The sequence below is a fragment of the Sminthopsis crassicaudata genome, chromosome 2 (genome assembly GCF_048593235.1).
Source record: "Sminthopsis crassicaudata isolate SCR6 chromosome 2, ASM4859323v1, whole genome shotgun sequence".
Lineage (NCBI taxonomy): Eukaryota > Metazoa > Chordata > Mammalia > Dasyuromorphia > Dasyuridae > Sminthopsis > Sminthopsis crassicaudata.
Window position 1 is genome coordinate 526,293,206 of NC_133618.1, and position 25,435 is coordinate 526,318,640.

The 25,435-nt window shown below is 33.5% G+C and overlaps 1 protein-coding gene across 3 annotated transcripts in view; it reads left to right on the forward strand.

The window, feature by feature from the left end:
• Positions 1-25,435, forward strand: part of UNC13C (unc-13 homolog C) — a 744,253-nt gene that overhangs the window by 378,813 nt on the left and 340,005 nt on the right. For all 3 annotated transcript variants that reach the window (XM_074294550.1, XM_074294552.1, XM_074294551.1), the window contains 3 exons: positions 3,819-3,988; positions 9,926-10,041; positions 12,757-12,920. In XM_074294550.1, the coding sequence (XP_074150651.1) occupies positions 3,819-3,988; positions 9,926-10,041; positions 12,757-12,920 (450 nt within the window). The remainder of the gene's footprint in view (positions 1-3,818; positions 3,989-9,925; positions 10,042-12,756; positions 12,921-25,435) is intronic.

The following is a 25,435-nucleotide window of genomic DNA, read 5'->3' on the forward strand; positions in this document are numbered from 1 at the left end:
CAAGGAGTTAAGGAAAAAGTAGGTGGTAAGGACTTATAAAATGTACCCCAAGAGTACAGGGGAAGTTTCCAGTTTCTAAGCTTTTCCATCAGCTTTGTTCAAGCTTCATATTATGACTTGCTACAGCTCCAGTACTTCAATGTGAGGGGGCAGTAACTTTGATAAAATCTCAGAATAGTCTTTATGTAGAGTCATTCATCTTAAGCTGGGTTAAACTGTATGATTTATACTGGAATTGAAGAGAAAATAGGGTCATGTTATATAAAGAAAACCCCCAAATCTTAGAAAATCAATTTTTAGTTTGGTTTATATGTTTGTATATTTGAATAGAATCAACTATAGAGCTGATCTCATTGATTATAAAAACAAAGAACAATAGTTTGTGTATGTGTGTGTTACATACACATAAATATATACACTTATACTTACTCTTATTAAAGTGTGTGTACTATACTCCCTTCTTCCCTGTCTCTCTTTTTCTCCCTCCCTCTCTCATCTCACTTTCTCCCTTCTTCCTTCCCTTCACTCCCTCCCCTCCTATCCCTTCTCTCTTTCTGCCCCCCCTCTCTCTTTCTCTCTCTTCTTTCTCTCTTTCCCCTTTCCTCCCACCCCCTTTGTCTCTCTGTCTTTATCTCTCTTCTTCTCTCACCTCTCTTACTGTCTCTCTATCCCTCCCTCCCTCTCTGTCTCTGTGTCTATGACTCTGCCTCTGTCTCTTTGTTTCTCTCTTTGTCTCTCTCTGTCTCTCTCTCATTTCTTGTCTCATTCAGGCTAAAAGAGAAAGGATTATTCGTGTGTCTTTGCCCAGACTAGACTGGTTCTTCCCTCCTTAGAAAACCCGGTAGTCTCTTGATTTTATAGATCACCTTATTGATGTTGTACTTATTGGGCATATCCAACTGCCATAATCCACTTAGCCTACTGCATGCATCTTAGAGCTCCCACTAAACTCAGTCTTCTGGTAGCAGGACAAGACCCACCCTGGCCAGTGAGAATAAGTTGTTTAAATTCCTAAATTATGCATAAAATTAAAGGAGTGAATAGCATTTATTCACCAAATTTATTTTTTCCATTGTCACAAAAGAATGGAGAATTTTATGTAATCAACAAAGGCAACTTCACTGTAATAGACCACAGTTTTTGCGGTTGTTTATCCTAGCTCTGATTATTGTACATTTTTTCTTTAACTTTTATTCTTTGGATTCTTATATAGCGCACTGTTAACTCTCCAATAAATATTCTTGCTTCATTACTAAAGGACTGTAAGGTTGCTGCCTTGGGAACCAGCTGATAAAACTTCCTTTCTGCTAATTGTGTTCTGTGAACCAGACCAAAAGGTTTCTTTTCACCTGGACAGAAATAAAGGCAATGTCTGCTGATAAGAGATGGTGGCATCTGAAAAATTCTGATGCCTGAAATTATCCCATCCATTTTGTAATATGTTGTTTTGGAAAGAATACTTTGAAAAATTCACCTTAGGAAAAACGGTTTTGTTTTTTTTTTTCCAACTTTCAATTCTGTTTTCTTCTGTGTTTTCCAGATGTTTTATAACAGTAGTAGAATTATAAATATGAGATTCGTTTTTTTCTCAGGGTGAACAGTGAACTTAACATTATTATTTTAGTGGTCTATGATTTCATAGTTGTATTTATTCTCTCTGAAAACAGCCATTGCATTTGACTTTGGGCTCACTGACTGAAAATTTAGTATTTTTTCTTCTATTCCATGTTGTTATAGCTCTAGTCAGAATTCATTTCCTGGTGCACAACTTCCTGGTAATGAGCCTCTGATATTATACCACCTTTCTATATATTCTCTATCTTTCTGTCTCTCATTCCTCTCTTCTACAACTAGATAGATATATCAATAGATAGACAGACAGTTTTGTATATACTTAGTTATTTGCAAGATGGATTCTCTATTTTATGTTAGCTCCTTGAGGTTGTAAACTGTTTTTGTCTTCCATTTTATCCATGGCACATGGCACAATTCCTAGGACATAGCAAATGCTTCATAAATGTTTTTTGACTGACTGAGATATAATCTGGTGCCATGCCTCACTTAAACTTTGTAGGATCTTCTAGAGCAATTTTCAAACATAGTCATTTCTAGGTCCTAAAGAGACAGGAATCAGATGTGGCCTTTGATGGCTGATAATTTATCTTCTATGAATTAAAAAAAAAGTCATGGGCTAAAATATATCAATAATGATAATCATAATAATTAACCATATAGCACTTTAGGGTTTGCAATGTATTTTTTTTATTTTAATTTTTTTTTCTTTTTTTCTTTTATTTTTTGTAATGTCTCTGCTAGCTTTCTGGAGGCCCTTAGAATGGGCCTTGGTTTCAGCAGAATAATCACCATAAGAATAGTCAGGAATAAAGTTCAAAATCTCTATTATATCCTTCGCCTGGGGTGGGATTAGCTTTTCCTGAGACCTTCAGATGGGCCTTGGTCTTAGTGGAGGAATGCAGAAGGCAGAAGAGCTACCAGGATGGTGGGAGATAGAATTTCTCTCTTCCTGTTCTTGTTGGTCCTTATATACCTTATTACAATTACATCATTACAGCACACTATGCATGTATGAACTTAGAGAACCACTACATCACCATGCTAAGTACTAAGTATATGTAAGCTAGATAACCATTGTCTCATCAATTCCTCTGAGATAACACCTTGTTTCAAGTATACTTCTCCAGAGTTCTCACTCTCTACAGTTTTTAACATACACTGATTTATGAATTATGTTGGGAGAGAACAATCAGAGCAAAAAGGGAAAAAAACATGAAAGAGAGATTAAAAAAAAACAAACAAAACAGAAAAAAGAAGTGAACATTGCATGTGCTGATTTACATTCAGTTTCCTTAATACACAATGTATTCTTTTTTACATTTTTCTCTCTTCCTTTCTCCCTCCCTCTTCTCTCTCTTTCTCTCTTATTTCTCTTTCTCTCTCTTATACACACACGTGTTTGTACGTGCATGTGTATATTTGTGTATATAGACATACTACACACATACACACACACACACACACACATATATATGTGTGTGTGTGTGTGTGTGTGTGTGTAATTTATACATTTTCTCATTTGATCCTCACAATGACTCTATGGTAGATGTTATTATTATAGCCATCTGACAGATGAGGATAGTGAGGAATAAGAGATTTAATTGACTTGCCCAGGGTTCAACAACCAATAAATGTCTGAGACAGGATCCAAATACACATCTTCCTAACACCATATACAGTAATTTATCTACTTTGACACCTTGCTAATTATGGGGAGCTAATCCCACCCCAGGGGAAGGATATAATAGAGATTTTGAACTTTATTCCTGACTATTCTTATGGTGATTATTCTGCTGAAACCAAGGCCCATTCTAAGGGCCTCCAGAAAGCTAGCAGAGACATTACAAAAAAATAAAAGAAAAAAAGAAAAAAAAATTAAAATAAAAAAAATACATTGCAAACCCTATTTCTTAATTTTATTTGATTACATAGGGTTCCACAATGTAAGGGAATATGTCATAGAGTTAGTTAGAAAATGCAACACTAAATCAAAATCTCCATTTGGCTCTGACAATAATATTACCAATACAAAAAGTCTTAGTGAAGCTTTAAGTCTTTAAAGCCTAGAATGCATGACCATGATTTGCTATATATCTTTATATTCCCTAACATCCAAAACATCATAGACAGATTATGCTATTCACTATTTCCTCAAGAATCATATGAATGTAAAATAAATGTTTGCCCCCAGACTTCTTTTAAAACTATAAAGAATTATTGTTAACTTATATATTTATTTTTAGTGAATGCCATAATTCTACCGACCGAATCAAAGTCAGAGTATGGGATGAAGATGATGATATTAAATCGAGAGTCAAGCAACATTTCAAAAAAGAATCAGATGATTTCTTGGGACAAACAATTGTTGAAGTGCGAACATTGAGTGGAGAAATGGATGTCTGGTACAATCTAGGTAACTATCTTTATAATTACATAAGGGATTCTAATTTGAGTCGTGTACCAAAATCTCCATAGGTGTACAACTATGTGTTGTCTTCCAATGTAAATTGCTTAGATTTTGAGTTGTAGTTTAAATTTGGGAATGAATCAATGTAATTTAAGTGGAAAATAAAGATGATTACTTCCTCACCATGCACTTTTAGAGGAAGTAAAGACTTACATGTATGCAATAAAAAATTCCTATTACAGTGGTCCTCAAACTTTTTAAATAGGGGGCCAGTTCACTGTCTCTCAGACTGTGGGAGGGCCGGACTAGAGTAAAAACAAAAACTCACACTCTGTTTCCGCCCCTCAGCCCATTTACCATAACCCAGCAGGCTGCATAAACATCCTCAGCTGGCTGCATCTGGCCGGCGGGCGTAGCTTGAGAACCCCTGTTTTAGGATCTGTGATTTAATTAATGTAAGGAACTTCCTATGGAGACACTCTTTCCATTTATGTTATATATAGTTTATAGTATTAGATACTTCTCTGAAGCCATGAAAGATTAAGTGATTTGCCTTTCATCATATTCCTAAGTATCAATAAACAAACACACATAAATACTTTCTAAGTGGCAAGAATTATGCTAAAAAACAACAATACAAAGAAAGGCAAAATAATATCTGTCCTCAAGAAGCTAAGATTCTAGTAAGGGAGAAAACATTCTAGTAAGGGAATAAGTACATACAAAATTTAGTAACTGTGGGAACCCAGGAAAGGCTTCCTATAGAAGATGATAGTATGTGTCAGAAATCATCCGCCACATCTAAAGCTTACCCTCTATTCACTATGACAAATTGTATCTCAGGGAAATTTTTAAATAATTATATCATTTTAAAAAATACCTTCAAGAAGTAAAATGCATTGGCAAAGATGTATACTAATTTCAATAAAAACAAATATCCAACAAATATGTTCTTGTAGTTTATAACTATTTGATTGTGGTTTCCTAAATGGGACTTGGCAACAATTTTTAAAAATATAATTTGTATTCTTATTTTTACTTACATATCAAGAAATACATTTTTATGTTTTATGATAACCATATTTTGGGTATCATGAAGAGGTTTAATTATATTTCAAGTTCTAATCTTGACTAGTCATGAAGACATTTGAGAGGGAAGGATTTATGTAAGGTAGCATGCTGTATTTTAATCCAGAGTGATTTGGGCATGAATCTTGCCCCTGACTTTTAAGAGCTTTGTGTCCTTATCAGTTAAATGAAGACAAAAATCACTATAATATTTACTTGTTAGGGTTGTTGTGAGACTTGAATGAGATAATTTATGTAAAATACCTCACAAAAATTTAAGTGGTTCAAATGGATAGAGTAATTGACCTGGAGTCAGAAAGATCTGAATTCAAGGTTGAACTTATTAATTGTGACTATAGGCAAGTTTTCTCATTTGTGAAATAGGGATAACAACACCTACTTCCTAACAGTAAAAATGAGATTAACTCTAGAAAGAATTTTGAAACCTTAAATCCCTACACAAATGTGACTTCTGATGATGATGTTAGTTGATGTTATTTTTAATTATTATTAATAGTATTTTTAGTTTCCCTCTAGTTAATAATCTTAAAGAGATACTTGGGTCTCTGACAGGTCAAGTGACTTGCCTAGAATCACTAAGCCAATATGTTTAGAGGCAAGATTCATATAGGTCTTCCTAAATTTTAGATCAGTTTTCTATCCATGATGTCAGGCTCTCTATTCCTAGTTACATTGGTAGAGGGTGTTCCTTAGAGAGACCTCTTTTTATATTAGCGATACAGGTCCACCCTACCCTCATCCCTAAAACAAAACATGGTTACTTGTTAAGAAGAAATTTAAAAATCAAAAATCAAAATTATGTACCTAGGAGGTAGTTGCAGATAACTTTGCCTTTGACCACTGACAAAATTAAGAGGTGATTTCTATGTAAAAATGTTTGTTTATTGTGCCACAGAACAATTTTAAGCCATCTCATTCCTTTAAAGAAATGATCTCAAATATATATATATATAAAGAAATGATCTCAGAGACTTTTATTTAGCCAGAGCATTTGTTTATTTTATCATTCTCAGTCCTCAATGAATCATTATCCAATAAGAAATAATAATGTCCTAAGGTATACTTATTAGTCTATAAATACAGTTGCAATAAATGAAAGAATGCTTTTTCTCCTTGAAAAATTTTAGATTGGCAATAATTTCATATTTGACAAATTTAAAGGGAAAACATTGTAATGAATGAGTCTACACTAGAAAGAAGGTGATTTTATAAGTTTTCAAGCTCGGATTAGATTTGAGTTAAATTACTAGCAAAAATCTTCAGTATACCTAGTTTAAAGAATACTTTAAAAATATTTTAAAATATTTTTTTGTGTGTAAATACTTTCAATGATCCTGTGATACTTGATACGTTATTGTTGTTGTTGCTGTTTTCCTTCTCCTTTCTCCAGTAATAGAATGTCTTTTGTCCCCTAATCTTTTTTTTTTTAATTAATACTATTCATTGCTCTGTACTTTGAAGAACAGTTTGCCAAACAAGAATAAATTTAAGTTCAAACAATGTCCAATTATCTGAAAATACTGAAATCTGAATCACTGAGGTTAAACTGTTAGAATATTTCACTATATAACAGAACTGTTTGTATTTAACTGCATTCTAATTTGGCAGTGATTTAAAATGGGGACTTCCTCAATTTTTATTTTGATACATTACCGATATATAGAACAAGCTACAGCTATGTAGAATTTTCTAAATACTCTTAATATCAGATTCTCATAGCTAGAATTCTTTTCTGTAACTGGAAAATACAAAGTTTCACTGAAGAGAATACTTTTATTTCCCCACTAACACACACTTTCACCTTTTTTTTTTTTATGTTTTTAAGAGTGACCTCTTTAAAAAAGAATATCTGACTAAATGGCACAGTGAATAGAGGGTGGAATACTGGAAGACCTGAGTTCCAATCTATACTCTGACATTTACTATCTGTGTGGCTCTCTAATCCTCTGCTACAACATATTCCTAGTATTTAACAGGGTTTATTTTAAGGATAATGTGTAACAATATTTGTAAAATGCTTGAAAACCTTAAAGTGCTATAAATGCTAGCTATCATCAAAAATGTGACATTATTTATTTTTGTTACAACAAATAAAATCCCTTGGAACAGTGCATCCACACAAATATTTTATCCTTAATCTGTATTCTTTTTTCATTTTAATACAACATGCAGGGCAATATACTTAATAGAAGTCCTAAAAACACACCAACAAACTAAAACAAACAAACAATTTTAAAACAGTGCTTTAAAGATAAAATTTACTTCTATAAAAGATGGGAGATGAGATGGGTAGAAAGGAGATTGGAATAATGATGATTGAAATCAAAGAACTGTGAAAATAGCCCTGAGGCTCTGAGAGGAGAATCTAGTGACTAATATATCTCAAATCTTTTGATTTGTTTTTTGCTTCAAAATTCCCAGAAGACACTTCAGATCCAGGCTGGAGAAAGAGTAAAATAAAATAAAAGGCTTTCTTTTTAGCACTTGAGACCTTTCAAGCCATTGATACACCTAAAGGGAAGTGTCAGTGAAATGTAATTTCGTTTTTTAAAGTTCAAAGTAATAAAAATAAGTAGTAAGAATTAAGCAGAATCTCAAGATAGATGGTTGGGGATTCCCTCCAAGTGTGGATTTCAGAGTCTTCTTGGCTACTTATAGTCTTAGATAATTATCTAGGACATTTAGAGGTTAAGTAAATTGCTTAGGGTTGCTCAATTAGTATTTAACAAGCTAGGATTTGACTTCTAGGCCAGTTCTCTTTTCATTATACCACAATACTTCTCATGACAAAGAAATATTTTAATGTATTAAAAAAGTATTCTTTTTGAAAATTAGTTTTCCCAGTTAATACCAATAACAACTCCACCTAAACTGATAGTGTTATTTAAATTTTCACAGAATGTTTTTATTGCTGGAATCAGGTACCACATCTTACATGATTATAACTTCAAATACTGTGAATTCTAATGTGCACAATCACTTCAGGGAATTCATAATTTCTTCTAATTGAGATATATGGGAGGAAATAGGTCTAGGCCAAAATGGAGAAAGTCAGTGAAGGAAATACCCACCATTGACTCTTTGCCAGTGTGTGTGTGTGTGTGTGTGTGTGTGTGTGTGTGTGTGTGTGTGTGTGTGTGTGTGTGAGAGAGAGAGAGAGAGAGAGAGAGAGAGAGAGAGAGAGAGAGAGAGAGAGAGAGAGAGAGAGAGAGAGAGAGCACGAGCACAAAATGTGGCAACTTCAATTAATTTTTATTTAAATATTATGATATAGAAGAAGGGATGCTGAATCTGTAATCTGAGAACCCCATTTCAGTCTCTTCTGCCAACCTACTAGTTATATGACATCTAGCAAATTATTTTAATCTCCCTGGGTTTAATGTTGATGACTAATATCTTCCTTTCATTTTTAAGTTTGTGAATGTAATTAACCAATTATTTGATTGAATTGAGAATTGCAGAATTCCACAGTTTTAACCTAACTGTCTTCTTTGCAAATCCAATCTGTGTACTTGAATAAAATTCTATTCCCTGACAAAGATGCAGTAAAAAAAAGTTCCAGTTATTGGGGGATGTTATTAACTATGTCTATTATTCATTCTCTTTTTTTATTGATCTTCTCTCTGTCTTTTTAACTTAAATTCTAAATGTTTCTGTTTTAAGTGCCTCCTATCTTCTAATCACCTGGAAACAGTGGCCAAGGAGAGAGACAGATAGACAGAGACAGAGACCAAGAAGAGAGAGAGAGAGAGAGAGAGAGAGACAGAGAGAGAGAGAGAGAGAGAAACAGAGAGAAAGAGAGAGAAACAGAGAGAGAGAAAGAGAGAGACAGAGAGAGAGAGAGACAGAGAGAGAGAGAGAGAGAGAGAGAGAGAGAGAGAGAGAGAGAGAGAGAGAGAACAGAAACAGAAACAGAGACAGAGACAGAGACAGAGACAGAGAAAGAGACAGAGACAGAGAGAGGGAGAGAGAGAAGGAGGAAGAAGAGAGAAGTTCCAGTTATTAATATTATGTGTTGAAGATATAGAGCAAAATGAAACTTCTATTTTGTACTTAAACATCAATAATCTTACCTTCATTGGCCCCAATAGTATGGATGACTTCCCTTACTATCCCAAGTGATCACATTTGTTAGGAATCCTAAACATGATAAATATACATACATCTGTGGAGTGCCTGGTATTGTTTAAAAAAAAAAAAAAGAAAGAAAGAAACAACTTAGGTTAAGATGTATTAATGATAGCATTAATTCATTACTTAAAGCATGAATGATTTCACTAGTAAAGAACACATATGAGAACTTCTCTCCACCCTAGTAGGTGATATTAATCAATTTGTGAATACAAAATAAATCCATTACCTATTGGCCCACCTTATTTTACGTGATAAATAGGGGATTTAGAGATTGATCTGAACCCAAGTAAGAATCCTTTGTTTGCTGGGAGATTAAGAGTATGAAGTTCTGCAGGTACTATGATATGTTGATTAGGATCTTTGAACCTTTTTTCTTCTTTTCTCTTTTTAATTTTTTGTAATAAGATATGGCTTTCTGGATAGAGAAAGGAAAGGTATATATTTGAAAATGAAAGTGGTGTAAAAAGAAAATATATCATTTTTAGAAGCCTTTAGAGATTGAAAGTGATCTTAGATATCATCCTACTACAATACATACAAACAGAGGAATTTCACCTTAAAATTTGACTATATGATTCATGATTAGTCAATGGACATGTCTGATGGAGTTAGAAATATTCACTTTTAATATCCGTTGCTTGCTTTGAGCTTATGAGCTCTTGTGACATAGAATTATGGTACTGTTGAAAATGACTAACCAATTTCTTTTCTTTTCATCAGAGAAACGGACAGATAAATCAGCTGTATCTGGTGCCATTAGGTTGAAAATCAATGTTGAAATAAAAGGAGAGGAGAAAGTTGCACCATATCATATACAGTACACATGTTTGCATGAGGTAAGCAAATCAAATAATTACAATAATCAAGTTTTGATAAACCTAACTTAATTGAATATCATATGCAAACCTTCAGACAACTGTGTTTATTAAACATCCACATTTTATAGACTATAGTGGTAGGTAATACTATTGGGCACTACATATAAAGAATTTGCTTTATCCTAATGAAGCTTATAAGTACCACCTTCTCCTGGAGTCTTTTGGTGGCTGTGAGGGATGTATAAGACCCTTACCCAAAATGACTACTCAAAGATCACCCAGTAGAAGGCAGAAAAGTTGTTTATTGCAAACCTCAGAGAATGAGCCATCCCATCGCAAGATAAGAAAGAGAAAGCTCTTGGTAGAAGGGCTAAAGAAGTAGTAAAGACACACAGCTTTTGTACAACAAATTACATCACAAGTAAGAGAGCATTGAGAAGCGGAGGGGAGGCATCTAATTGGTTGTTGCTAAATTGGGGAGCATTGAGAAATAGGTGCCCTTTCCCCTTAATTGAATGTTAGACATGGGTGCCAACAGACCTTCAAAATTTAGATTACTAAGCTAACAGCATTCAACTAATAGTCTAAATATTGATAACATTGAATAGTGATAATGTCATCATTTCAGGTCAAGTATATATGATTATAGCTGGCCAAGGCTCAAGTAAATATGGGCCTGTGCATATTATACAGGTCATAGGGGAAACACAGAAATAATGAAAATAACATACAGAAAAAGAATTCACATATTCTTGTAAGTTCTTCACCTTATCTCTCTCTATTCCCCACAGTGTCCAAACAAGGCCTGAGTATTCCTAAATTTTTCAAATTACTTTTTTATTTACTTACATATGAATTGTTTCTACCAACATAACATAAGCCCATTGAGGGCAAGAGTGTTGTTCTTTTTTCTCTCTATCACTTGTGCTACTATGGTGACTGCCAACATTAAGGTTCTCAATAAATGCTAAATGCATGAATGAATGAATCTTGCAGTACAATAAGAGAAATTTAATACAAGAGACAACTTTTAATAGATCAATATTTTTAATCTTTTATGGAAAGAAAAGGATTTTAAGAAAGACTGAAATTTATTTGTTGTATAGAAAGATATGGAAATTCCTTCTACCAACACAGATCAGCAACTCTTCTGTCATTTATGATATTGAAGACTTACCTAGAACACTAGGAGCACCTAGAACACTAGCAATTTACTCATAGGGACACAGATCAGTGACAGAGATAGAAGCAAGTATTCTTGACAAATGGTCCTCTATTCATCATGCAATTTCTCATGAAACTAATTATTAAAGTGAAAAATAATAAAGCATATTGACATATTTGGAAGCCTTCATGGAATTGATGAATCTTTAATAGTATTTTGAAGAAAAAAATAAGTGGTATAATTAATGTTAAGTGCAAGAGGAGCAGTTGATGAAAATATCTTGAAGTGCAAAATTTATAGTTTAGATCCATTTCAGAAGTCTATTGTGAGACCTGTTTAGAACAAGAATAATAAAATATTCATAAATTTTCAGGGTTTGATTTCACAATTTAATAGTAGCTTAGTGCCTCACATGGAACCTTAATTGTTGGAAAAGCTGCCTTTAATGTTCCTTTTTTAATTTTCTTTGAAAATCTGAAATGATTCACAAATCTAAAGTCTAAGTCCATTAATAAACATCTATTAATCACTTTTTGTATACCAGGCACTGTGATTTTATATTCACTCCAAACTTTTTTTTTCCTTCTAATTGGGACATTACTACCACATTTTAGAGACATTTGCCAGCTCTCTTAATATCTCAAAGAAGGTCCATTTATATGTACTGGGACGTCTCTTCATTTTTCAGTAGGGGCAAAACTATAGATGGAATAAACCAGTTTTTAATATATTGGAGCATATCTAAACCATGGTGCCTTTCTGTTCCAGAATGAATCATTTTTTAAATTCTCCCAAAGGACTTTGACTTGCATAAGAAAAAAGTAAATTCTGGAACCAAAATATAGGAAGAGAAGAAGCAGATTAACTGCAACCACTTATATAGATTTTATTTCCTATCCTTCATGCTGGTCCCAGAATAGAAGAGGATGTGATATTAGATAGTGGTCTCTGACTGAGACTGAGCCTATATTATAATCCTTGAGTATTCCGGAATCTAGTGGAGTCCTTGACTAAGTGATTAGTAAAAGTATAGAATATTTAAATTTTAGCCTTGCCTGAACTATTTTGCCCCCACTGTGTAGTATTTACATAACTATATTCTGCATCAATATAGTCATAAAGACCAAATTGTTCCCTAGCCTCAGGAATTGACCAGGAGCACAAGGAAGCCAGACCAGTAAATCAGCTTGTGCTTAACAATGCAGAAGTATATACTTTGTTAGAATTTCTCAGAAATAACCAATTTTATTTGTAGTAGCTTTCTTATGCTCTTGGAGATGTTTTTCTTCCAGGGAAGAAATCAAAAATGTTTTTGAATAACCATTTAAGTAGGTCCATGTAGAGGGTTAGAATTGAAAACAGGAGTGGTTCTAAGGGAAAGGAATGGGTGGATAAAGAATGTGCTATATTCTTGCTGCTATTTCCCCAGGAGACTTAGAAGCAAGGCACTTTATAAGAAATTTTTAGAAGCAAAGATAATATGAGTGGATTTCACTGTGAGTTATATTTAAACAGCTCTGTCCTCCATTGAGGAATCCCTGAACAATTCAAAACCCTCTTATCTTTAGAACCTGTTCCATTACTTGACTGAAGTTAAATTTAATGGTGGAGTGAAAATCCCAGAAGTCAAAGGAGATGAAGCTTGGAAGGTTTTCTTTGATGATGCGTCCCAAGAAATCGTAGATGAATTTGCAATGCGTTATGGAATTGAGTCTATTTATCAAGCAATGACGTGAGTATAGCATGTTCTTTGGGGTCTTTTTAAAAACTGTCAGGATCTAAAAGAAAAGAGAGAAAAGTCTTGCATCTCTTTTGCTCCTTTTCTAATGAAATTCTGATCTGAGTTGATAATGTCATACCAACCATAATTTGAAAAAAAAATAGAGATACAGAGGCTGGTAGTCTTATCTAGGTAGTTCTCATTTTTCATTTCTTCCACCCTTCCTTGTGGTTCCCATTGTTACAGAATGGAGACCTTTTTCTCTTTTTGAAGCTATAATAGAATATTTAAAAATTATTATTGGTAGTTTATATTTTATGGCTTAGTTATTGTTACTTCAGCTTATTTTTAATATTTTGAAATTGCAGAAATCTTTGTAAAACATTGTTTTAATCTGAAAGTATGTTTTAATTTCAAAATGTAATATTCCTCTGATGATTGATTCCTCTGTCTGAGTGCTGGGAGGTTCCATAGGGCTGCACAGTTAGTCCAGCTTTAAGTCACTGACATCAAAACATTAAAAATTCACAGAATTTATACAGCTGTCATTAAAAAAAAATAAATTTTAGGGAGCAGCTAGATAGCGCAGTGGTTAGAGTACCAGCCCTGAAGTCAGGAGGACCTGAGTTCAAATCTGGTCTCAGAACCTTAATACTTCCTAGCTGTGTGACCCTGGGCAAGTCACTTAACCCCAATTACCTCAGCAAAAAATAATAATAATAACAACAACAACAATAATAAAATTCACCTATGTTTTTTACCATAAGTTTTTTTTCCTAAGAAAAAAAGGATAAAATAGTAAAATCAATACATTTAGTAGTGACTGAAACTAGCAGCACCTACGATGTCCCAAAGCTATAAACCTTCACATATTCCCTGTTTACAAACAGACAGGGGGCATTTCCTACATCTATTCCTTTGAATTGGGATTAGTCATTACATTTAACCTGACTTCATCTCTCTTTTAGCCTTATTTTCCTTTACAATAATGTGGGCATTATGTTGATTATTTTCCTGTTTCTGTTTTCTTCATTCTATATCTCTTCATTAAGCCTTCCTGTGTTTCTTAAATTTCTTTTATTCTGCAATAAAGTTCTGTGATATTAATAATAATTAATCTCATACTTATGTGCTTTATACATTGAACATTTTATAATATTTGTGTTTTATAATCATCCATATCAATATATGGATATACATTATTCCAAATAAAGCTGTTGGGTTAAATGGTGGCATGAGTTAACACTGTAAATTAAGAAGATATATTCATATGAGAAAATCCAGGAAACAGAAAGGAAACATGATAGGTGAAAACTTGGGTAAAAGTCAAAAGAGGGAGAAACAGGAATAATTTTCATATTTAATTATACTATAGACCGTTACCTTAACACAAATAGAAAATAGATGAGAAATTTTAGAATCCAGTCACTGCAGGGAAGTAGTAATAATAGAGCTTAATTGATTTGCCCAGGGTAGTGAGTGTCTAAGGTTAGACTTGAACTCATGTTACCTAATTCCAGCCCCAGTGCTCTATCTACTAAACCACTAATGGTCCTACCAAAATAATGCTGGGAATGCTAATACTCAAAAAACTGAGATCAGTGAATCGCACTAACAATTAAAGGAATCAAAGGACAATGAGATTTATACTTTAAAAGAGTAATCTTTACACTGGAAGTGAACAAATGGACTAATAGGGAGTTAATATCAAAGATATGAAAAGAAATAGTAAGAAAAGTCTAAATACCTTGATGAATTCAAGATTCCTGGATTAGAGAGCCTACATCTCTGGCTTCTGTGTGGCTGTGATTTTTGTATTATCAGCAGCATTTGAAAAATCACAGAAAAATAGAAGAGGTACTGCAAGATTTGAGAAGTCAAATATTGTTATGATTTTCAAAAAAGTGAAGTATAGTAATTTGGCAACTAGAAGTAATTGAACTGGACTTTGATTCTTGGGGAAAGTCTAGAATGAATGATTAAAAAATATTTGGTGAATATATGGAAAAGTGATTACAAAGTGCTAGAATATACTCAGAAAGAAGATCATGCCAACTAACCTAATTTCTTTTTTTAAAATAGAATTGATAAACTTATATAAGTGAGGACATTGTGAATATAGTAAACCTGGTTTTTTAGCAAAGCTTTTGATAAATTTCTTTCTTTTTTTTTTGGAGAAAATAGAGAAATGTAGATAAGTTTACTCTCTAGTTAGATGGATTCAGAATTAATCATTTATGTACAGACTCAAAGAGGAGTGCTCAGTGGTTTAATGTTTGTGTGACCTAACTTCTCCATTATCAAGACTTTAATCTAAACTAGTATTTGAAAGACTTTCAAAGGCTAGTTCTATTTTCCTAGAAAGGATCAAACAAAAAAGCATGGGTAGAAGTTAACAAGGAGCTTAAAATTTAGGAAGTTGACAGTTTCTGAAATAAATTAAATGTCCCCCAAAAGATTTAAAAAGTCTGTCTAGAGGTAGCTGGTTTCCCTTGTTACATCATCTTCAAACTGAAGATGGATAATCATTCATTAGAATTTTTTGTAAGGAGATAAAGGAGATTCCTTTTGTTTATGGTTTAAATTAAATGGCTGATGAAATCTTTTCCATTTCTCAAATTTTGTGATATCACAATATATTCAACCACTTGGCAATCAAAGGACATTCATGTTTTTTCCAGATTTTTGCTACCATCTATTATTCAATTTGTTCTTACCCCTAGGCTTTTGCTATAAATTTTCCTTCCATAACTGAAACATAAGCTTTCATACTGTCCTCAGCATTTTACCCATCACTTGTAATTTAGAATAACCTGATATATGATTAGGTGTTTCCTGTAATTTAGAATCTGGGTATATTTTTCTAGTTCATGAGATATGCTAATGATAATATACTGTGCTCTTGAATTCTGCCTTTCACTGTGTCAATTATTGTATCTCTGCATATAGCAATGGTAGAACTTGTATGCAATTAAAGTAAAAGAATAACTAATGGTTTAGAGTAAAGTAAACATCTTCCCGCTGATATAGCTAAAAACAAAACAAAACAAAACTGATTCAGAAAAGGATCTCAGGGATAGCTGTTGGCTAAACAGTTTTTAAAAATCATCTTGGCAGTATTGTTTTTATTTCTATTCTTCCTAGTGAAGAAGCTTAAAAACAGCCCAGCTCACAGAGAATAAAACAAGAAGTCAAGTTGAAAGGAGGAGACAGCTTTCAGTTCTGTGCAGTATTTTTATCTCTCCTGTCTTTCTATTTCTGCCTAGCAGCAGCAGGGAACACTTAACTGATGTCCACAAGGTAAAAAGTACAGAGCTGGGTGTTCTCAGACAGACAGAATTTTGAGAAAATACATAGTTCCTACCCTCATAGAGATAGCAACCTACGGGAGAGGCAAGTTCATATGCAAAAATGCAAAAGTAATATCTGTTAACCAGCAAACTTGCAGCAATAGACTGTACAGTAGTTAATGCTAAGTTGCTGACACCTCTCTTCTTAAACTGTTTATTTCCCCATTCTCACAACCGTGAGGAGAAAGATGCTAATATGAACAGAAGGCTACTTATAGTTCATCACTTTATCTTCACCATGATTAAGAGTGATAGATTTGCCCAATAGATTATCAGGTTAAATATAGAAGGTATACATTTTTGAATCATATTTGAACAATAATGAACAGTGAATGTAATATGAAAGCCATACCCTCATGCTTCATTCCCGTGTGGAGATTACTGTTACTATGGGTTCTTAGTGGCTGAGTCCACCTGCAATATCTAGCAGGTGCTACTATATTGGAAAGGTTTTGAGTCTTATTCTAGCTCTTGACAGAATATATCTTCTTTCTAAGAACTATTCCAGCTAAATGAGTACAGAAGAGTTTTCTCACTATTAGCATAGGAATTAGTGATACATTCTTTGACTTTGGTAACCTATTAAACAAAGAAAGATACAGAATGATCTACATTATGTCCAGATTGCTTTTAATTCTTCAGTGATGCTGGAATAGGATGCTTCGATTCACATATTTTACCCATTGTTTATAGATAACAGATCTGGTATTATCAAGGTGATTTTTTCATCTAGTAACTGATAGGTAGAAATGCCACTTGAGGAAGTAAATCAGCCCTCTTGAAATTTTTGCTATATATAAAAGAGAAAATAAAAAATATTTTAGGTAAATGGTTTGTAGTTTCTCCTTGGAGAGACAAATGGACAAGTTGAAATTTTGCTTTTCCTATGGTTCTAGAAGCAACAAGAAATCTCATTTCATGTGACATGTGATCATATTTCAGTGGAGTGCTCTTATTCAGCATAAGCAAAAAGATTGCCATACAGGTAATTACAGTTTGTGCTCTAAAACCTGTTTTACAGTGGGACATTTCTACAAATAACTTGACAAGACTCTCCAAATTAAATCAATGTTCCCTAGAGATGGTGAATGAAACTAGATGTTTCTGTTTGCATGTCACATGGTAATGACTGTATCAAGCATGAGATATTTTAGAGTCCTAACAAACCACATAGGAAAAACTAAATTTATGAAGGATACATATGGTCCATATTAGGACATTCAATCCCATCAGTACATGTATCCTGGACATACACTGCAGAAGGAAAATTCACTTGACCCAAAAAAGGAAGAGAAGAGAACAGGCTAGATTGCATTTAGAAAAATGTACACCACTTTTGATGAAGTTTCTCCCTGGAGCTCTAAAGCCATGTTTTAAATTATCACTATTCTAAGGGGAACATCACAAAATAACAAATAGTCACAAAAATGCGAACTTGTTCCACTATCTGTGAGAAACATAATCCTTCTCCCCTCTCCCATAAATGATTAGCTCAATTTCTATAGAGTCTTGTCTAAGTTCCAAGTCCAAAATCTCTCTCAGACTCAAGTCTTGGATATCTTGGCACCTCTAGGCTTCCCTATCAGTCTGACTGACTGCATCACCTTTCCTGGAATACTGTCTCCAAAGTTTTCATAGCTCACACTCCCAATTCTAGGGTTCTGTCAAGGACCATTACTACCAGCAGTTGAAATTAAGGAAAAATAACACAGAGTAGAAATATACACCTTCAGTCTTATTTCTTAGAGCCCAGAAGGTAGAACGTCACAGCAATTTTAAGACAAAACTAGCAATCACGTAAGGCATCCAATCAAAGGAGGTTAATCCCACTTCTTCCCCCTTGTCAGCAATCTAGACCCCTCTAGAACAAATCTAAACCAAAGACCCCTCATAGGGATCTGAGGATGCTCCAAAGGTCCCTTATCCACACATTGCTTGGGGCATTGAGGAGACTGTGACTAACCCAGGGTCATATATGTCAAAGGCAGGGTTTGAAACTGAATGTTTCTGACTAAAAGTATCCCCTTTGGCAAGCTACTGCTCCTGAGTGAGAAAGTATAAGAGAGACAGACATAGAGAAAGTATATAGAGTAAGAGCAACATGTCAGCATACATTTGTAAGTTGAGTGCATAGAAGCGTCATAAGTCAGCAAAACAAAACCCAATCCAAGTTTAAATTAAAAATTTGTGTTAAAATGGCCATTTAGTATGCTTTCCTGAAACCTCTTCAGTGGTTGAAATGGGAGGAAGTCCTGCATTCAAGTTCCACTTATAATTGTATGATTTTGGACAAGTTTCTTCCCTCCTCATTAGGTGGTCTAGTGGTTAAAATTCTCAATTTGGAGTCACAAAGATATGAGTTCAAATCAAGCTTCAGGTAGCTTACTAGCTGTCTACTCCTTAGAACATCCTGGGTAATATCTATTTGTTTCAATTTCCTCAACTGTGAAACAAAGATTTAAAACAGCACTTATTGCCCAGGGTTTTGGAGCACATAAAATCAATTACAAAATTATTTGTATACCATAAAGTGATATAATCTTCCCCCAAAAAAGTCCATTAAATTTTAAATTTAAAACCACACCAACATTTCTTAGAATACCCTGGATGAATGCTGGGAAAAGATAGATGATAAGCTTTAGAATATTTTTTGTATTTTTGGAGAAAATTTCCTTACAGAAAATTATCTTCACTAATAAAATAAGAGGTCCGTACTCTTTCTCTCCCCAACTAAAAAAATCTGCCCAGGTAACTGGACCATAATAAATCAAATGACTTAAATAAGCATTTTTTTCCCATATTCTGTGAATCTGAAATGGATTTTATTTGCCAATTTAAAAAACAAAATAAGATAGAAAAAGTTATCTATTCTGAGTCTTCACACCTTATTGACCTAACATAAATAGGAAATCTGGAATCACTCATATAGATATGTTTTTTGCTTATCACATGGGGGCAAGGAGGTTTATTTACCAGGTAATATGAGTGGTTTTTTTTTTGTTGTTTGTTTTTTTGTTAATTGTCTAATTCTTCAGCCTAGTCCATTGTGATTTTCTTTTCTTTTTCTTTTTTTTTATTAATTTTATAATTATAACATTTTTGACGGTACATATGCATAGGTAATTTTTTACAACATTATCCCTTGTACTCCCTTCTGTTCCAAATTTTTCCCCCCTTCCCTCCAACTCCTCCCCTAGATGGCATGCATTCCCATACATATTAAATAAGTTATAGTATATCTTAGGCACAATATATATGTGCAGAACCGAATTTTTTTTTGTTGTTGTTGTTGCAAAGGAAGAATTGGATTCAGAAGGTAAAAATAACCTGGGGAGAAAAACAAAAAATGCTTACAGTTTACATTCATTTCCCAGTGTTCCTTTTCTGGGTGTAGCTGATTCTGTCCATCATTGATCAATTGGAATTGGATTAGCTCTTCTCTATGTTGAAGATATCCACTTCCATCAGACCACATCCTCACACAGTATAATTATTGAAGTGTATAATGAAATCCTAGTTCTGCTCGTTTCACTCAGCATCAGGTGATGTAAGTCTCTCCAAGCCTCTCTGTATTCCTCCTACTGGTCATTTCTTACAGAACAATAATATTCCATAACCTTCATATACAATAATTTACCCAACCATTCTCCAATTGATGGGCATCCATTCATCTTCCAGCTTCTAGTCACTATAAAAAGGGCTGCCACAAACATTTTGGCACATACAGGTCCCTTTCCCTTCTTTAGTATTTCCTTGGGATATAAGCCTAGTAGTAGCACTGCTGAATCAAAGGGTATGCAGTTTGATAACTTTTTGGGCATAATTCCAGATTGCTCTCCAAATGGTTGGAGTCTTTCACAACTCCACCAACAATGCGTCTATGTCCCAGTTTTCCCACATCCCCTCCAACATTCATCATTATTTGTTCCTGTCATCTTAGCCAATCTGACAGGTGTGTAGTGATATCTCAGAGTTGTCTTAATTTGCATTTCTCTGATAAATAGTGATTTGGAACACTCTTTCATATGAGTGGAAATAGTTTTAATTTCATCATCTGAAAATTGTCTGTTCATATCCTTTGACCATTTATCAATTGGAGAATGGCTTGATTTCTTAGAAATTAGAGTCAATTCTCTGTGTATTTTGGAAATGAGGCCATTATCAGAACCTTTAATTGTAAAAATGTTTTCCCAATTTGTTACTTCCCTTCTAATCTTGTTTGCATTAGTTTTGTTTGTACAAAAGCTTTTTAATTTGATGTAATCAAAATTTTCTATTTTGTGATCAATAATGATCTCTAGTTCTCCTTTGGTCACAAATTCCTTCCTCCTCCACAAGTCTAAGAGGTAAACTCCCCTATATTCCTCTAATTTATTTATGATTTCGTTCTTTATGCCTAAATCTTGGACCCATTTTGATCTAATCTTAGTATGTGGTGTTAAATGTGGGTCCATGTCTAGTTTCTGCCATACTAATTTCCAGTTTTTCCAGCAGTTTTTATCAAATAATGAATTCTTACCCCAAAAGTTGGGATCATTGGGTTTGTCAAAACACTAGATTGCTATTTTTATTCACTATCTTGCCCTGTGAACCTAACCTATTCCACTGATCAACTACTCTATTTCTTAGACAGTAGCAAATGGTTTTGGTGACTGCTACTTTATAATATAGTTCTAGATCAGGTACAGCTAGACCACCTTCATTTAATTTTTTTTTTATTACTTCTCTTGAAATTCTCGACCTTTTGTTCTTCCATATGAATTCTGTTGTTATTTTTTCTAGGTTATTAAAATAGTTTCTTGGAAGTCTGATTGGTTTAGCACTAAATAAATAGATTAGTTTAGGAAGTATTGTCATCTTGATTATATTCCCTCGGCCTATCCAAGAGCACTTAATGTCTTTCCAATTACTTAAATCTGACTTTATTTTGTGGCAAGTGTAATTTTGCTCATATAATTCCTGACTCTCCTTTGGTAGATATATTCCCAAATATTTTATACTTTCAACTGTTATTTTGAATGGAATTTCTCTTTGTATCTCTTGCTGTTTGATTGTGTTGGTAATATGTAAAAATGCTGAGGATTTATGTGGATTTATTTTGTATCCTGCAACTTTGCTAAAGTTCTGAATTATTTCTAATAGCTTTTTAGCAGAGTCTTTGGGGTTCTCTAAGTATACCATCATATCATCTGCAAAGAGTGATAGTTTGATTTCCTCATTACCTACTCTAATTCCTTGAATCTCTTTCTCGGCTCTTATTGCCGAGGCTAGCATTTCTAGTACAATATTGAATAGTAATGGTGATAGTGGGCAACCTTGTTTCACTTTTGACATTGTGATTTTCAGTACACAATAAGAGACTTTTTTAAAATGTTAGAATATGTTGGCAAGATCTTTAGAATTTTAGAATTTAGTCTTCTGCTTGTCTGATAGTTATAGAGTTTTTGACACATTGAAAAAAATACTCTTTATGCTCTTCATATGATCTTTGTTCTAATAAAATGACTTTGGAATTATTTCCTGGGAATGACATTCTATATCTTATCTCTATTCCTTTGCCCAGACTCTCTTCCATAATTTGTAATCCATTCTTTTAGAATCCCTAATTCCCTACAAAGTACATCACAATTGTCACTACATAAGTCCTTTCTTGATCCCTCTTCTAGAATATAAGCTCTTTTGAAGATAGGAATTGTTTTTGATTTTGTTTTTTTACTTTGTCTTTTGTACCTATCACAGGATTTGGACATAGTAGAGGGTTAATAAAGGTTTATTGCATTTCATTTTCTATTTTAGAGCAAAAGTGTCAGACTTATAGAGAAATGAATGGAAAAGGCCTTTAAAGCATAAAATGCAGATCCCTGTGAATTCCATATCGACTTTTGTTTAATATTTTCTAATTATGTTTTACTTTGATATCAATGACATTATGTACTCCATATACCCTACAGGTCATGTGTTTAACACCCCTGTTTTAGATATTTTTCTATTAGATGTTGAAATGTATGTTGTTGGGATGCCTTTGATAATATATTAACACAAAGCAGTTTTGAAGATGCAGTATAAGCATAATTCCCAGTGTATCATTGGACTAAGAGTTGATCAGTATACATGAATGAATTATAGAATCATAGATTTAGAAAGTGAAACATTTTAGGAGATATCAATTCCAAACACCCTCACATAATAAATGAGAAACCTGAGAACCCAAGAGGATTAGTGATTTGCCTAAAGTCGCATAGGTAAGAATGTGGATTTAAACCTAGGTTTTCTAACCATAAATCTAGCACAGTTTTTACAATGTTATGAATTTTTATGAATTCAAAAATGATTGAAAAGTTAATTGAATAAATTTTCTCATGCCATCTTGTTTTGTTTGTTTGTTTGTTTGTTTGTTTGTTTTTGGCAAAGATAGACCTAAAAGGTTAAGAAAACCCAGGTCAGAAATAAAGCAATTCATCTTCCATGACAATCAACAATGGGAATGGGCCCATGAATGACTGCGCTACTTCCTGGCTAGGTGCGATAGAGAATGCCAAGTCTTAAAAAAATTAGACCCAGATCAAAGATATCCTGCTTAGGTTATTGATATTTATAAAATTGATCCATATTTAAGGTAGATGCCAAGCCTATGGCTATGGGACTATGCATCAATCCAAGGGTCACCTTCATGAGAACATGGATATAAATAGATTACTTGGACTTTGTCAAAAGGCTGTTCATTTGCTGAACATAACTCCAAGGTTAACCCCTATAAGTCTTTAGAATATTTTGTGGAGAACAAAATATCTTCTCTTTGATTATTCTTTTAACTTTTTTGTTACCATTATGTAGTAGCCATGATCTTTGTTCTTATTAAAACCTTTATTAAAGCCTAAATTATGTCCCACTCCAAACATATAAACTCTTTATCACATTTTCATAATTTTTAAGGAATTGGGGCCAGAAAGAAAGAATAGAATAATATTTATTAGAAGAAAAATTCTGAAGGTAAATTATTATATTTCCTTTCTCTGTGTTTGTTGTAATGAAAAGGAAAACAATTTATTTTGCTAGTAAATGATCTGAACACTAATATCATAATTCCCAATTCCCTAGGATACCTGAAGTTTACAGTAAATAGACTGACCTTTTCCCACAAGACATTATCTTTGAGGCCCTAATTTTTTTAGCTCTATTCATTGTGTGAAAAATATCTTCTTAATTCTGGAACATTCATAATAGAGAAAAGAGTGCGTGATTTCTCTGTTTGGATAAGTGATTGATCAAAGACTAGAAAGAAAGTAAAATCTAATAAGATTAGTTCCCACACAGCAACTACAATTATGAATCTGAAATAAAAGCTATTTTCTAACTTAGGAAAGAATAAGAAGACTATCATTTTGCTAAGAGAAGTGTTATTTATTGTAAATATATTGTTGTTTTATGTTGTTAGTTCAGGTATTACAGAGTTTTGGGGACCCCTAAAGCTTTCTGTAATATAAAAAAGGCAAACCAAAATGTGACCTTGTAATAAAAAAAAGTTTGTCATATGCAACTATATACCAATGGCATTTTCTGTTGCCTTTATCAGAGACAGAAGACTAGACAAAATTATTTAAATCATCAAGAATCAATTCCAGGTAATTCCTTATTTGTTGTTAAAGTATTCCTAATAAAGATAAAGAGAAGCTGAAGTTTCTTCCTTAAACCTGATTTGTGTGTGTGTGTGTATGTGTGCGTGTGTGTGTGTGTGTGTTTTGTGTATTAGCTACACAATTATAGCTATTAGCTACATAGGGACAGGCTGACCAGAACTTTGGCCCAGCCTGGTGAATTGAGAAAGTAATGACAACACTGTAGCACCAGAGATCCAAGATAGTTTACCACCAAGTTGGCAAAAATACATTTTTAACATAGATTCGTACCTCCTCAGCCCTGACCCACCTTCAGCAATTTTTCAAAAAAATCTCTTGTCTTAGATATGGTTCCTGGCACTTTCTTTGAGTTTGAAAATTCTTAATTATGTCTCTTTTAAGGTATGAGCTTATCTCTAAAAAATTAAATAAATAAATGAGCAAAAATAGTGAAAAACAAAACTATCTGTTCACTTTACCTAACCTCAATTTACCTAACAATTATACTACATTCCTGAGGATGAGTCAACTGAATCAAACTAATGTTTTTTTTTGTTTTGTTTTGTTTTGTTTTTGGAAAATATAAGGAAGATTCATCTGACAAAAGTAATACTTCTTAGCTGATTGTGCAAGACATTCATTATGGCATATCACAGAAAAGACTAATGGAGGAAGTATAAATCTTCATTTCCTTTGTGGCTCATATTGCCTACTCATCCTGATATTTTCCAAGATACTTCCTTTGTCTCAAACAAGAAGCCAAACCTTCTCATCATTTTGCAAACTGGCGTTACTTGGTTTGCTAAGTAGCCACAAATTTTTTTTTTTTTGCTGAACAAAGAGAAGGGGTCTGGGAACCTCTCAAGTGGGTAGGATGGATGCAACATTGCAAATGGAATGTTCTATGCTCTTCATAAAAAATGATGATGCATAAATATTCAAAGTGTTTCTATTGCTAATCATTACAGATAATTTTTCCTTTCATCTACACAAGTTTTCCTCTAGAGTTTCTTCTAAGACAGACCTGAGACTCATTGATTTCTATTCAGTGCTTCTGTCTTATTATGCTCATTTTCCCAAATATTTACTTCTCATTACCTTCTGAAGCAAAAGCCAATCTCTGACTCATTATGCAATTGGTGACAAGCTCATGTGGGAAATCTTGTGAGCTCGATTGTAATTGGAGAGAGAGAGTATAATGTAAAGAAAAGAAAACTGTTGAGTTGGGCCCCATTTCCAGTTCTGGTACAAAGTAGCTGTTTGATCATGGGCAAATTCTTTCATCTTTCTGTGTTTTATTTGTCTCACATGTAAGATAAGCAATGGGTAAGGTCTGAAATTCTTAATTACTGGCGTTTTCAATTCTGATAGCTATTAATCATTGGGAAATAAGAAGTCATATGTGCTTTCTTATTTGCAAAAAGTGTCGGCATTTTTGGACTGCTTTCCAAGATTCACAGAAAATCCTAGAACTAGGAGAAACATCTGAAGTTTTATATTATTATGTGTGCCTGAACTAGAATACTCCCTGCAATATATCTGGTGATACTACATAGGTGAT